Source organism: Lithobates pipiens, unplaced genomic scaffold (genome assembly GCF_037356315.1).
Source record: "Lithobates pipiens isolate NorthernLeopardFrog02 unplaced genomic scaffold, aLitPip1_a1.2 Scaffold_18, whole genome shotgun sequence".
Classification (NCBI taxonomy): Eukaryota; Metazoa; Chordata; class Amphibia; order Anura; family Ranidae; genus Lithobates; species Lithobates pipiens.
In genome coordinates this window covers 450767298-450782876 of record NW_027507758.1, presented here as the reverse complement: position 1 = coordinate 450782876, position 15579 = coordinate 450767298, and the positions used below count along the sequence as shown (strand labels likewise).

The 15579-nt window shown below is 42.3% G+C and overlaps 1 protein-coding gene across 1 annotated transcript in view; it reads left to right on the top strand.

The window, feature by feature from the left end:
- SLC9A9 (solute carrier family 9 member A9) overlaps positions 1-15579 on the top strand; it is a 1026444-nt gene that overhangs the window by 164166 nt on the left and 846699 nt on the right. The window contains exon 5 of the mRNA XM_077488236.1: positions 1792-1907. Within this exon, the coding sequence (XP_077344362.1) occupies positions 1792-1907 (116 nt within the window). The remainder of the gene's footprint in view (positions 1-1791; positions 1908-15579) is intronic.

Below are 15579 nucleotides of genomic sequence, written 5' to 3'. Positions count from 1 at the left end.
CCGCCTAAGTGAGGCATTTCAGAATTTGTTTAGTCCTCGTGCCCAGGGCTGTCAGATTCCACATCCCATTGGCAGCGTCTGCATCACATGGTGGACGATTACCCCGGGGCGAAAACAGAGATGTAGAACTTTCCAGCTGACAATCCATTGACTTACTGGGTCATGAGAATAGACCACTGTCCAGAACTTGCCCAGTATGCTATTGAGTTATTGGGCTGCCCTGCATTCAGCATGCTTTCAGAACGGGCATTTAGTGATGCAGGAGGTTTTGTTACCGATCATAGAACGTGTCTATCCACAGACTCCGTGGACCGTTTGACTTTTATAAAAATTAATCAGTCCTGGATACCAGCTATGAAGCCCCTGATGCCGATGTCACTGAAGTCTTTTTGGGATGTGGAATCTCTGCAGGACTTCAATGCTGTCTAGCTTTGAGGGTGTTCAATCACTTAATCTGGAAGAATGTTTTTGGTATAGATTTCATGGGCACAATTAGCACCCAAAGGCCAATTTTTCAGCACCTGTTAGACAGGTACATATCATTGCAATTTTTTTTTTTGCCTTCATCAAGAGCACCTCTATAGGGTTATAGGGTTATGGTGGGAACGCGCCCCTGACACCTGTTTGACAGATGTATAAAATTTTTTACAGCAAGACCTATTCTTGCTTTCATCAAGAGTACCTCTATAGGGTTATGGTGGGAAGGTGCCACCGATACCCAAACACCAGTTGTTCTTCACCTGTTTGACAGGTGCATATCATTGCAATTTTTTACAGCAAGGCCAATTCTTGCTTTAATCAAGATTACTTCTATAAGGTTACAGTGGGAAGGCGCCACCGACACCCAAAGACCAATTTTTACGCACCGGTTACATCTATCCAAAGTCAAAGTGACACTAGAATGTATCCAAAAAATCACTAATCTTGGTTCAAGGGGAATTCATGGTGGCCTCATCATACAAACTGACTCCTCGGCTGTTGCTGAGCAAAATAAAAGCAGCTTGCAGGGAAAATGTCATTTTTTTGGGCTTTATAAATGCAATTATTGCTGCAGCTGATTCTAGACTGGGTACAGATCTGCCACTTTACAAGTAGACTAAGGGGACCCCCCCCCCCCCGGCACTATATTAGAAGGAATCTTTCATTTTTATGCTTTCACGTTAAAAATCTAAAAATCACTGCTCATTTAAAAATGTTTTTCACAAACTTTTCTTTTATTGATACATGTCTCCCAGGGCAGGACCCGGGCCCCTATAACCATTGTATGTCCAATTACTTGCACATAAGCCTTCAAAATGGGCACTTTTGATTTTTGACGTTCAGGTCCCATTGACTTTAATGGGGTTCCTTATTCGGGTCCGAACTTTTGCGGCGTTCGAAAGTTATGGTGCGGACCGAACAGGGGTCCGTTCAGCCCATCCCTAATTAATACGTTGAGGTAGGTGATGCCATGGATGGTCATTGATTTGTATATATTAGAAGCATGTCCAAAATCAATTCATGCTGTAGGCCACAACATGCTTTGCCAATACTTTGTGCCTGGTTATATGTATTGCAAAAGGAGTTGCAGAATTGGTGTCCCTTATTTAACCTAGAGATGTGCTGCCAACACTTCCATTGCATGCATTGTTTTCTTAGAACCAGTGTGTGTTTTGTACTTCCCACCTTTTTGTTCACATCCTAGTTTACAATTTGTGATGATTTGTATATGTAAGGTGCTTAGAAACAGAAGTATGATTCATTGTAAATCCTATAAAACTGTGTTGAATGGAGTGTGTCTCTCTTCCACAGGTTGATAATGTATGGCTTTGTTAAGGCCATGATGCATCTGGGACAAATACAGAGTGGCGACTTTCACTTCACTGACTGTTTATTTTTTGGCTCTTTGATGTCTGCAACGGATCCAGGTAATTATTTTTCCCAGAATTGTGTGACATTTTCCCTTTTACAAAGCCAGGCACAAGTTCAATTCTAGTTAGTAAATCTTTTTTAAATTTGTTTGTTTCTGGACATTTAAAAAAGAGCCCTATTTTGTAAAATCATTTGTAAACCCTTTAAACATCCTAGACAGTACAAGACAGACTGTCTGATGTAATTTAGTTTTTTGGTGATCCGTAGCAATCTGGAGTAATAGTTTGCAGCCCAGCAATTTCCTAAAGACTAAATAAACAACATCACGTGTTCGCACTGCAGCCTTATTATAGGGCTACAACTCTTCTTTACAACGGCTTGATAAATATAGGCTGAAACTTGGTGCTTAGTGGCATTTGTACTGCCACCCTCCATGTGCTAATTAGTGCCAGCTGCATTATATGACCAATTAGCCCCATACAGTCAGGTGCTACATGAAACATTGGGACTAAACTACAAGGGCAATTTTAATCTTATGCTACAGAATAAACTAACCTCTTGCAAACAATCACCTCATTTGCAATTGCAATTGACCTTTAAAGGGAACACCAGATTGACAGCTGAATACAAAGCTGAAAGTTTGTGTACTGGTTTGCCTGCTAAAATTTTTAATGTCTGATGAGCCCCTGCCACGCTACGGGGTTGATTTACTAAGGGCACTTTCACACTGCCAGCGCCTGGCATTGGCGGTAAAGCTATTAGCAGTGCTTTACCATAGTTTTAGCAGTGATATTCGGCCGCTAGCGGGGTGATTTTAACCTCCACTAAGGGCCAAAAAAGGGTTAAAACGCTGCTGAAGCAGTGCTTTGCTGGTGGTTCAGTGGCACTGCCCATTGATTTCAATGGGCAGGGGTGAATTAGGAGCAGTGTATTCACCGCTCCTACAGTGCTGCAAAGAAGCTGTTTCCAGGACTTTTTGTGACACCCTGCCAGCGCAGCGCCCCAGTGTGAAAGCACTCGGGCTTTCACACTGGGATTGCAGATGTGTTTTTTTTCAGGCACTTTACAGATGCTATTTTTAGCGTAAAGGGCCTGAAAAATGGGTCTAAAACTGGAGGGTGCCAAATATGGTGCAGCTGTGCATGGTAGCCAATCAGCTTCTAAATTCAGCTTGTTCAATTATGCTTTGACAAAAAAAAAACTGGAAGAAGATTGGTTTCTATGCAGAGCTGCACCGGATTTTGCACTAAACGCAATACATCAACCTCTATATGTGCTTGAAGGGCAACTCAAGTTACTGTTGCAGCTCTGCAGTTTGCTATGTCACTTGACTGCACCACACCTGTTTTTCCACGTGTGAAAGAATATCACGCTAATAGTGAGTGTGTTCCAGTGCTTTGTGCTGATGTGAGGTGCCTAAGTACTTCCCGCTCCAGCTACCAGTACCTGAAATCATTGTGTTGTTCAATTCAGCTGAGCCCTAGTGAATTCTGTGTATGACCTCTTGTACTTAAGCCCATGTCATATTGGAGATTTTGTTTCTGGTGACACATTGCCAGCAGCAGAATCATGGAGAAGTAGCTTCCAAATACCTTAAAGTGATATTAAACTCTCATTGATTAGCTGTCTTTAAGCATTCTAAATATGCACATACAGACTGGCACTGCATCTCATTTCTAAAAATAAGTCTTCTAAATACCTTTCTTAGATTATTTGGGCAGCAGACAGATGACCTTTCCCTGCTTGTTTCCGACAGCAGGAAAAGGTCAAGAGGAGGAGCATGGAGCAAGCCGATGATGATGTCATATGAAGAAGTCTGTACTAGCTTCTCATGCCAGCATAGCACTGATTGGCACTGTAGGTCACATGACAATTCAAAAGAAATAATTCTTAATGGTAAAGAAAAATACATAACACAGCTAAATAAAGGGCTTTAAATAGTATTAGAATGTATTGTTTAACACTATTTGTGTATGATTTTTGTTGAATAGCATGGTGGAGGCAGGCTATAATGACATCACCGTGGAGGCGCTTGTAAATCACCAATGTCTCTACACCCAAAAAGATGACTCATAGGGGGTTATTTACTAAAGGAAAATCCACTTTGCACTTGAAAGTGCAGTTGCTGTAGATCCGAGGGGGACATGCAAGGAAAATAAAAAACAGCATTTTAGCTTGCACATGATTGGATGATAAAATCAGCAGAGCTTCCACTCATTTCAGATCTACCCCTTAGATTTAGAGTGACTGTAATTCCAAGTGCACTTTCAGTGCTCTTTAAAGTGCACTTGCAGTGCAAAGTGGATTTTCCTTTAGTAAATAACCCCCACAGTCTTGTAGAAATAGACTCAGACAAGGGAGGAAATGAATTGCTTGGCATGCACAGTACTGGCGGCAAGGGCGACACAAAAAACAAATGTAGCTGGAAATGCTGCTGAATCTCACTCACTAAGCTAAGGCTAAGGCTGCCCATACATGGGTCAAATTTCGAAAGAATTTCCTTTCGAAAATTATTTCTAAGAATTTTCGTTCTAATTGCCCACCATTAGTGGGCTGTAGCAACAGCCAATTTTTGTGCGGCCATCAAATTTGAGTAATCGGGCATGTTGGAAATGTTTTGAAAAATTATTTTCTAATCAATGATGGAAGAATCATGTGAGAAATGTAACTGAAAAAAATGCGCAAGAAATGAGTGCAAGAAAGGAAAATTACTGGAAAGAAAGTAAGATTCCCAGCCACGAAAATCATTTTCTGTAGCAACATGAGGTGGAATTGAAGGCTTGGTTGATCGAATTTGAAATCAATGGTGGCACCATTGGATCACAAATAGCGCATTTCAGATTTTCCAAAGAAGATTCTTTCGAAATTTGACCCATGTATGGCCAGCCTTAGAGAGCATCTAGATGGGTCAGCTATAAAGATAACTGCATAGCAATAGTGCTGATCCTGGCACGAGCGAGTTGTCAGAAACATATCAACGTAGCAGTAAAGCCACGTACACACGATCAAACAATCCGGTGGAAAAGTGTGGCGGACTAAGAAAGTAGTTTTGCACATCAATCTGTCCGCCGGACTCGCATTTCGGTGGATAATGCGGCTCTGTGTGTGCTAGTCCGGCGGACAATACGGCCGTGTGTGTGTGCTAGTCCACTGTACTTTTGAAATGAACGGACTTTTCCCGCCCGGAGAAAAGTCCGCTCATTTTGAGCGTGGCTCCAGGTAGTCGGGGCCAGCGACGCCTCCTGTGTCACCTGGTATGGACTTAAAGGGGAATCCCTACGACGAAAAAACGGCGTGGGTGTTCCCCCCAGGTCCATATCAGACCCTTATCCGAGCACGCTACCCGGCCGGCCAGGAAAGGGGGTGGGGTCGAGCGAGCAGCCCCCCCTCCTGAGCCGTACCAGGCCGCGTGCCCTCAACATGGGGGGTGCTTTGGGGAAGGGGGGCCGCACAGCCCCCTCACCCCAAAGCACCTTGTCCCCATGTTGATGAGGACAAGGGCCTCTTCCCGAAAACCCTGGCTGTTGGTTGTCGGGGGCGGAGGCTTATCAGAATCCGGGAGCCCCCTTTAATAAGGGGATCCCGACCCCCACCCTATGTGAATGAGTATGGGGTACAATGTACCCCTACCCATTCACCTGTGAAAAAAAAATAAAAAAAAACACAACACACAAGGTTTAAAAATTATTTATTGCACTGCTCCGGGGGTCTTCCGTCTTCGGGGGTCTTCTCGCCGGACTCCTCCGCTATCTTCTGCTAGCTCTTTTACTAGCGGAGGAGCCCAAATTTCTTCGCCGCCGCCCTCTTCTTCTGACTTCGGGGGTCTTGTCCCCCTCTTTGGTTCTTCTTGCTGGGCCACCACGCCTTCTTCTAGCTCTTTTACAAGCGGTGGCCCGGTCTTCTGTCGCCGTGTTGTCACCACCTTCTGTTCTTCTCTTCTTCTCTTCTTGAGCTGGTGCCTTGTCGCGGTCTCTAGCCACAATGAAAGGCGCGCAGCGTGCGGCGACTTATATAGGGACATCGCCGGATGATGTCCCCGCCCATTATGATGTCACAGTCCCAGAGGATGCTGGGACTGTGACATAATTGGCGGGGACATCATCCGGTGATGTCCCTATATAAAGCACCCCCCATGTTGAGGGCACGCGGCCTGATATGGCTCAGGAGGGGGGCGCTCGCTCGTCCCCACCCCCTTTCCTGGCCGGCCGGGTAGCGTACTCGGATAAGAGTCTGATATGATACGTTTTTTCAGCATAGGGATTCCCCTTTAAGTCAATACCAGGTGACGGGGCCAACGACTCTTCCTTTGCTGGTCCTGGCTACCTGGAGCCGCGCTCAAAATGAACGGACTTTACTCCGTGTGTGTGAGGGAGTCCGTTCATTTCAAAAGTACGGCGGATAGTCCGGTGGTACGGCGGATAGTCCGGCTGATTAAGTCCGCCGTACCTAGTCTGCCGCAAAAGTACCGTGTGTGGGCAGGTAGCTCCTTCAGAAAGTCCGGCGGACAGTCTGGCGGTTTGTCCGCCAGACTAAGTCCGCCGGATAGTCTGATACATGTGTACGCGGCATAAGGCAAAATAAAAGCACAACCTCGATTTAAAAAAAGTTTGGAAGCTGTATAAAATCTACATAAAAACAGAATGCAATGATTACTACAGCTCATAAACCCATATGTTATTCACAATTGAAAAAAAAAACAATACCATCAGAGATAGATACTCTAGAACTGAGTGCTGATAATAAGTTGGGGGGTCCCTCTCCTATTTAGTCAGGAGAACATGGCACCAATTATTGCCAAAAAAGAATGTCACATTTTAATTAGTCTGAAGAACAGAACAGTTTTCCACTTTGCAACAAACCATTTTAAATGAGCTTTGGCCCAGAGAAGGTGGCAACATTTCTGGATTATGTTCAGATATGACTTCTACTTTGCATGGTAGAGCTTTTGGATGGCAAGGCGAACTGTGTTCACAGACAGTAATATTTGGAAGTATTCATGGGCCCATGCAGTGGTGTCCATCATAGAATCATGCTTGTTTTTAATGCAGTTCTCTCTGGATTTCGGCCTTGTTCCTTTCTTACAGATATCTTTAGATTCTCTAAATCTTTTATTAAACAGTAAATCATCAGTACATAATATCATCAAAAGATTCAAAATCTTTGCAATTTTATGTTGAGAAATGTTATTCTGAAATTGACCATTTTTAGATATAGTGTTTTGCAGATTGGTGAATCTCTGTTTATCTTTAGTTCTGAAAAGCTCTGACTCTCTAAGATGCCCTATTTATACCCAGTCATGTTACTGACCTGTTGGCACCTAACCTAATTAGTTGCAAAATGTTCTTCCAACTCTTCCTTGTTAGTACCACATACTTTGTCAACTTTTTGTTGCCCTGTGACAACTTTTTTAAAACATGTTATGGGTTGAACTAGATGGACTTGTGTCTTTTTTTCAACCTTACTAACTATGTAACTATGTTGCTGCCATCGATTTACAAAACTTCCCATTTTTTTTTCTTAAAATGGTACATTTGTTCAATTTAAACATTTTTATGTTTTCTATTTTATATTGTGAATAAAATATGGGTTTGTGAGATTTACAGATCAGTGCATTTTGTTTCTATGTAGATTTTACACAGCATCCCAACTTTTTTGGAATTGGAGTTGCCAGATGTGACCCTAAGGAGGTCACATAATATCTCAAAGCTGTTTACCATGTCATATCCCTCAGTTTAAGACAGTTGATCAGGTGGGAGTGCTCAATGATTAGAGTGTTCTGATTTGAAATAAGGAAACTGATCTCAGATGTCACTAGTGTCCAACTTCAAGATGACCCAGCACAATGTCTTCTTCATGTAGCCCCTACCTCTATCAGGGCATATAAGAAAAGCATTGTTCCCCACTTATTGAACACTGCAAAATGGCTTTATTTCAGTATTATGGAAAAAGACACAGGATCAAACAAGTCAACTTTATTATGGAGACAGAGGAATGGGTTCACACCTGCCAGGAGAGCTTTGATAAGTATTATGGAAAGTCGGCAACCTGGATAAAATTCATAACCTCCAAAGGGAGCTAGATGTAACTGACTGTTTAATACTAGTATGTGCAGGAACCTCTTAGGTGGTAGTACTTTACTCTCTATACTGCTATGACTTGTGACTTATAATGTTCATGTACAGAAGAATCATGTTTATGATCAGACTGTTGTATCTTTGTGTTGCACAAAACTGAAAATAAAAGATTATAGGAGGTCATAGAAACCCAGCGATGCATAGGATCCTCTACTGTTCCACCCAAAAGCTGGAGTTCTGCTTTTATGTTGTACTAGCAATTTATATGTATAGCTTGAATTTGAAAAGCTATCAGTAGTTCATTATCTTCAACTGGAAATGGTGTGTAATGTTGAAAATGCTTAGCTGGAGTTATATTTAAATACACTGCATGTGCAGCAGCATGCTCCATCAAGTGCTGCCACATTAGGAGTTAGCACGAGCCCTTCTACGGTGCATGATCATTTCACAATGTACAAGGTGCTCCACCACCTGCCTGTCTTCCACTTCTAGATACATGACATGGCTTGTTCTATACTATATTCAGTGAAGTAATGGGCTTTATTTGTTGGAAAACAATGGCAATCCTGAGAACATGGGTTACAAACACTCAATACAATGCTCAGGCAACAAAGGGGCAATTGTTACAATACTCTGACAATAAATAGGGAACTGTTAGACTACACAGGCAAGAAAGCAATCATAGAACTACATAGGCTACAAACAGGCAATTTGTTACCATATATGAATAACAAACAGGTGTATGTTTTAATAAGCAATAAAACAGGCACTTGGAAACAAACTGACAATCGGTACAATTTGTGGGCAGCAAATGGACAAATGCTGCAATATATGGGCAACAAATGGAAAGAATAAAAAAAATCTAGGCAGCAAATGGTTAACCATTACAATACACAGGCAATAAATGGGCAACAACAATATTTACGCAACAAATGGGCAACTGTTACACCACATAAGCAACAAACAAGCAACTGTTACACAACATGGGTAACAAACAGGAAAGTGTTACTGTCGATAACAAACCAGAAACCGCTACAAAATCTGGGAAACAAGATGGCAACTGCCACAATATGTAGCAACAAATGGCCAGCCATAACAATACGTGGGCAGCAAACAAGTGAACATTACAATATATGGACTGCAAAAGGCAGTAGTTACAATTAGCAAGTGATAACAATGATGATAGGAAGAGCCCAGTCTGCTCCCCCTGCCCTTTGACTTTACTCCAATTTGAAGTTTCTGTCTCCCATGTACCACTTACTTAGAGGCCCTAGAGGGTTGGGCTGGAGGAGGGAAGAGCAAAGCTACCTACTCTTGACTCTCTCCAACTTTCTAGTACTGCTTAAATGCTTCCATTGCTGCTCCTGACAACCATTTGGCAGCTAAATCAGAAATATCTCCTGGTAGTCCTGTATACCTGGTAACCAAATGGATTATCCAAACTATGGTTTTGTTGCCAAATATGTGTGTATAAACACATGCTTAGATGGTTTCTCTGTGGCAGGAAGGCACCATACAATGCAATCTCCTTGGGGGTTCACTGGCCCAGCATGCATTTTTTTGTAGTCAGTTAACAGTAAAAAGCTTCACTTCAGAAGTAAAACAAAACACAAGTTACACTTTAGCAAATGTTTCAAATTGATTCAGTCTCAGCAGCTCACAGTTCTCCTCTTTGAACCCTTCGGGTGTTCTTGCAAAGCCAAACAGCCTGTGTCCATCATCTAGAGTTGTTTTAAAAAGTCATCAAAGGACAGTCAGAGAGAAAGGAAAACTCCTTCTTCATGTGAGGTTTCCCAGCCCTTCTATTGCTGTGTACACACGACTGGACTTTCCGGCAGACTAGTTCCGTCAGTCTTCCCGACGGACTTTCAGCGGGGTTCCAATGGACTTTCCAAACGAACGGACTTGGCCACACACAATCACACCAAAGTCCGACGGATTTGAATGTGATGACGTACGACCAGACTAGAATAAGCAAGTTCATAGTTCATAGTCAGTAGCCAATAGCTGCCCTAGCGTTGGTTTTCATCCGTCAGACTAGCATACAGACAAACGGATTTTTCGACTGGACTCGAAGCCCGTCGGAAAGATTTGAAACATGTTTTAAATCTAAAGTCCATCTGATTTATAGACAGCAAAGGTCCGATGAAGCCCACACACGATCAAATTCGTTCCGTCAGACCTTTACTGTTGAAAAGTCTGCTCGTGTGTACGCGGCATATGAGTCAGGTATTCTAGCAAGTGCATTTGTAGCCAGGGTTGGCCAGGCTGGAAACTCACCCAATCTTTTCGACAGCCTGAACTCCAGGCCAAACAGAGAAATTTTACGATTGGCCAGAGAATGGCTTTTTTTCCTCAGCAGGCTTACCTGAAGCCCAAGACGGCCTCAATCCACATTTTGGACAACACATATTTCTCATCCACCAACTTGTCTCCATTTTATCCCAGTTTCCCCAGATAAACATATATACACATTTTAGCATACATTAACCTGTAAGCTAAGATTAAAGGACACTATTCTGCAGGCCAGAGCACAGATTAGCCACATACAGTGCAGAATTTGGATCTGTAGATTATATGCAGAAGCCTGTGACCATGCATGTGACATAGATAAGTCAGGGGCCTCGCTCTCTGGCATTTCCTACACATTCCACCTGCACATGTACCCTAACAGGCCAGTACTACTGCATTGTGCGTGTATTTGGCGGCTAAGACAGCACTGCTCAAGGATATTGCAGTATTTCATTGGCTCAATGCTTAAATTAAAATAAACAGGGAAGTATAACATTAGCTATCTTGCAGAGTTTAGCTTGTGGTGTGTTCTTGATGTTCCACATATCCATCTTAAAGACTGGTTTAATGAAGTGTGAAATCTATCATTTATCAATCAAGCAAATGACAGATAATTAATAAGGGGAGCTGAATTTTAGCAGCTGCATGTTGTTCTAATACGTGCTGTGATTGCTTTGTGCTGCTCCCTATTCTGACACAGATATAGACTGCTGAATAAAAGAATACGTACAGGGTTTACAATTGGGGTCTTTGAAGATAAAAAATAATGTACGTTTTCTCAGCAGGGTTGGCTAACTGCAGAAGAGACTACTAGAATGATGTTAACCCAACAGGAAATATCTTGAAAATTACTATATATATATATATATATATATATATATTTCTGTTTTCAAAATACAAAGAAAAAACTGTCATTTGTAGACATTTGTTTTTGAGAAATCTAATCAGTAACAATGATTGTTTATTGTGGGGCAAATACAAAAAAATAAATAAAAAAATGTATCTTCAGTTGTTCATAGCACATCAGATTAAAAATGATAAAAAAAATTGAAAGATATGTTCGTATTGTTTTATTTACAGTTATTTTCATAGACCGTGTGCATTGAGGTTTGTTTTAGGCCCCATTCACACCTGAGCGATTTTCCGCTTGAAGCTTGTAGCTGTAAAACACTCAACAAGCCAAATCATCAATCAAATAATTTCAATGGCCCCTGTTCACATGTGAGCATGCTGTCACCTGAAGCAAAATGCATATTACTCAAAAAAAGTACATGAGCTTCTTTTGGCAGATTACATGTGTTTTCGGCCCCATAGACTTCAATAGAAAACCCTGACTTGAGCGTTTTACAAGCGTTTTCTGCTCAAACAGTAGTCCTCCGCCCCTAATTTCCTGCCCCTCTTCTCCTAGTGCATTTTATTGGCTAAACAAAAACACCTGCAGTTGTAAAACTCTTGCAATATCCTTCTAAAACGCTTTAAAAATATTTGTAAAAAGCTGCAAAAATGCCCGAAAAAGCCAGGAAATCGCTGCGCTCAGGTGTGAATGGAGCATAAGGCTCCACTCTAGCCAGAGCTTTTATATCATGACTATGGATAAATCTCTCCACATTTACTTGATGGTCATCAGGCGCTGTGCCCACAGACAGCAACAGAGGATATAATTTCTGTCACAAAATCATGGCTATGAAACAAAGCATCGCAGTGGCAGCATGTGTACACCCTCAGCCCTGTGTTGTCAACCGCCTTTAAATTTACAGATGATTTGTGAAAAATAGGCATTTTCTCCTGCCTATAAATGCCTGTGGACAGGAGAAAAGTGTCTGTAAAAAAAAATCCCTTGTAATCAGCTCTGAAATGTACATATCATCTGAGTAGAAAACATCCAGGCTTGGCCTCAGGCAGTAGGGCGGGTCCAGTGTGTGCCTGCCTAGTGACATCTTGCACTTATTAAGCATGGCTTATATTCATACACCCCACCGTTTGCGAATTGGCTGGCTCTGGAACTGTGCATTTCAGAGTCAGTGACATGGAGATTTATGTGAAGCCAGCCACCTGCCAGTGGTGAAGGTATGTGTAAGCAGGGTTGCCATCAGAAATGTTTGGGCCCCTTACACAGATTTAGGCATGTGCCCCCCACCAGCCTGACCACAAACATTCCCCAGGGGTTGCCCACAGGCCATCCCACTGAATCCACACTGGCCACCTCACATGTATGCACTCAGCCCCCAACACACCTGTATATATGCCAGCCCCCCTCAAACCTGTATATGTTGGCCCCCCTACCTGTATATATATGTCAGCCCCACACATACGCAAATCTGTTAACACACATGCCACTGGCCCCTCCCTGTACACAAGCAGCCCCCTCCCTTTCCTTCACAGCCCCTACTTGTAAAGGAAATCTTCCTACCTAGTCCCAGCTTGTTTTCACAAAGCTGACATGTTGCTGATACAGAGGAGCACAGTGCAGGCAGCTCACACAAGGGGTACGCATGCACATAGTAGCCAGAGGTGGCAGTAAAGAGCTTGATGTCTGAGCTCAATGACGCAGAGAGAAGCAGAAGCTGCAAGATCGTTTCTATAGTGCACTTCTTCTGGCCCGGGTGGGCCCCTTACAGTTGTATTAGCTGTACCCCCTGATGGTGGCGCTGTGTGTAAAGGGGCACTCTGCTGTAAGGTGGTGGCCCTCTGAGGACACTGATATATGGTGGCACTTTGGAGACATGAATGTAAGGGAAGACTCATTCTGACTGCTGCACTCTATATGTTGTTTGGTTTTTTGCTTAGTCCTGACCCTGCACACTGTACATTATATTGTACATAGACCTGACCAAGATGTCTCAACTGTTTCTGGTTTTAATGAAGTTCTTCTTTAAAGTATAAGTTCACCTTTACAGAAAATCTGCAAGGTGACCTAACATTGGACCCCCTCCCCACCTCCCCTATCCCGCTATACTTGCCCCCCACGATCCTACGCTGTCATGTTTCTGCATGCCGCTCCACCAGTCAGAGAATTTGAAATCACTGCAGCTTTATCCCCTCTCCTTGCAATGCTGACAGGATGGGCTAGATAGATTCTGATTGGTCAGCGCCATTCAGGTGACAATGCTGATTAATCAGAATCCATCTGGTCTGTACTGCCTTCACAGTATGGAGAGGAGATTAAGTTGCAGGGATTTCAAATCCCTTGACCGATGGAGTAGCATGCAAGACAGTGCAGGATTGGGAGGGGGTCCAGTGTTAGGTCACCGTACAGATTTTCTGTAAAGGTAAACTTACACTTTGAGGTAGGCTCAGTAAAGCAGCCCATACATCAGTCATTTTTTTTGTTTTGTTCAACCAGCATTTGAACTAGAAGAAAAAAAACTTGATTCCCACATCCACACATTTGACACTGTCCTGCTAACCAACTGTACTCTGCCGTACTGATTCCTGTTTCTGTAGACATGTTGACCTCACATCCTCTGCCCCCCCTGACATTTTTTACTGCACCCCCACATTAGATGAGCTAGATCCAACCCTGGTGTCGTGTCTCACCACACACACACACACACCATTTTCTTTCACAATAAAAAACAGATATGCAGTGTCCTGTTGAGAAGACAAGAGATGGGATTCTCACTTTCCAATGGCCTCCAGGTCTCTCCTGTTGGCATACACATTGCATACTGTAATGTTAATGCCTGTTTTATGCATTGCCCATACCAGTAACCCCAGCAAGGATCAGAAAAAGGGGTGCAAATTACAGACTGAAGGTTATTGCCAGTTGTCGAGTGTGGATTTATATGCAGTGCCTAATGCAACTCTAGTTATTTTAACTTCCCGCATACATGTCATCTCATTGCACTAGATTGATGTCATCATGGTGCAGAAATGATGATGTTCTGCCTTCTAAAAAAAAAAAAAAAAAAAAAGGTATCCTATTGTACCTGCCTGATCAGCAGTATAACTATTAGCACGATCTTGTCCATATATTATCATCACTGAATATTTATAATCTAGGATAATTTGTGAAGGTTTTCTCAAGTACAAGAGCATTAAGCTCAATTAGTCCATCCTCTTACCACAAAGGTACTCTCCTCACATTAATAACCAGAAGATCCTTTTCTAAGTGAGGTTATTCTGCAGTGCTGATGAGCATTGTGACTTGATTAATACAAACAGATATCTGAAAATACATCCCTGATTAATTAGGCTATGTTAGTATGCTAATGATGAAGCAAAAATGATTATACAAGTGCATGTTCGCTTATTATTCTAAATGACCATTTTGAGTAAAATAGTGCAATTATATTGTAGAATTGTTCCATTGCCTTGTTATTAACCTCTGCACAATGTATTTATATAGGGTGTAAATATTGTATACATTTGCATTCTCTTGTTAGATACGTCTTTCAGCTTTCATAAAGGTTACATTGTGAATAATACCTAATGGGGTTACTGGTGGTGTATAGTCTTACATCTTATTAAACTCTCATTGGTTTTGATCTTTTGTGTTCTTTGTAAGCAACATGATCAAAACCGGACTCCATCTTTTTAAGAAAGTATACACTGTAAACTCTTAAAGAGTTTGGATATGTCTTAGTGAACCTGACTTGGTGGCTACTCGCCAACGGCAGGCTTGCTAAAACACTGCTCAGCTTCTGCTATGGCATTGCTCCGTAGCTTACAAAAATGCAGCAGAATCTCATTTGCTAGGAAGGAAACAGTAAACAAACATCTCATTGTTGAAGGTCAGCAAGTCCCGGTTACTTACCCTACTGTTCAATGGCACAGACTGCTGTAGACTGCAGGAATCTGAGCTTATCAGATTGGATCCGGTAATATAGTATAGTATTCTGTGGTGGTAAAGGGTAACAATAATGATTTTTTGTTCAGTTCTAATTTATACATTTTTTTAAATGTGTTATATCTTTTTTTCCCTATATGTATGAAGTCTCGTTTTCACAAATAAGCATTGTTTATAGGGCACAGCCATAACACAGGATTCCCCAAGCAGTTTAGCCTGCTTGTGAAATACTTGCCTCCTGTCAGGGCTTGCTCCTGCTACTTTACAAGCAGCTCTTTTCTTATAGTGCTCAGAAGCTGCTCAGCTGTCGGTACCACAGTGACTCTCATGATTACGATTCACCTCATTAGTCCAGCCTACAGCCAGACCATTTTTGCTATTTAAGCAGCTTAGCTCATTTCCTTCTTGTGCGTCTCTTCCTGTACTCTTGTGTATGAATTCTCTTCCGATTCCTGTTCCTGATTTCTGCTCCTGACTACAATGACTTCTGCTTTCATGGCCAGGCTCGTCTGATTACCTGCTCAGGCATCCAAACCCTGGCTTCTGTTTTTTGACTAAGTTCCTGAACTGTAA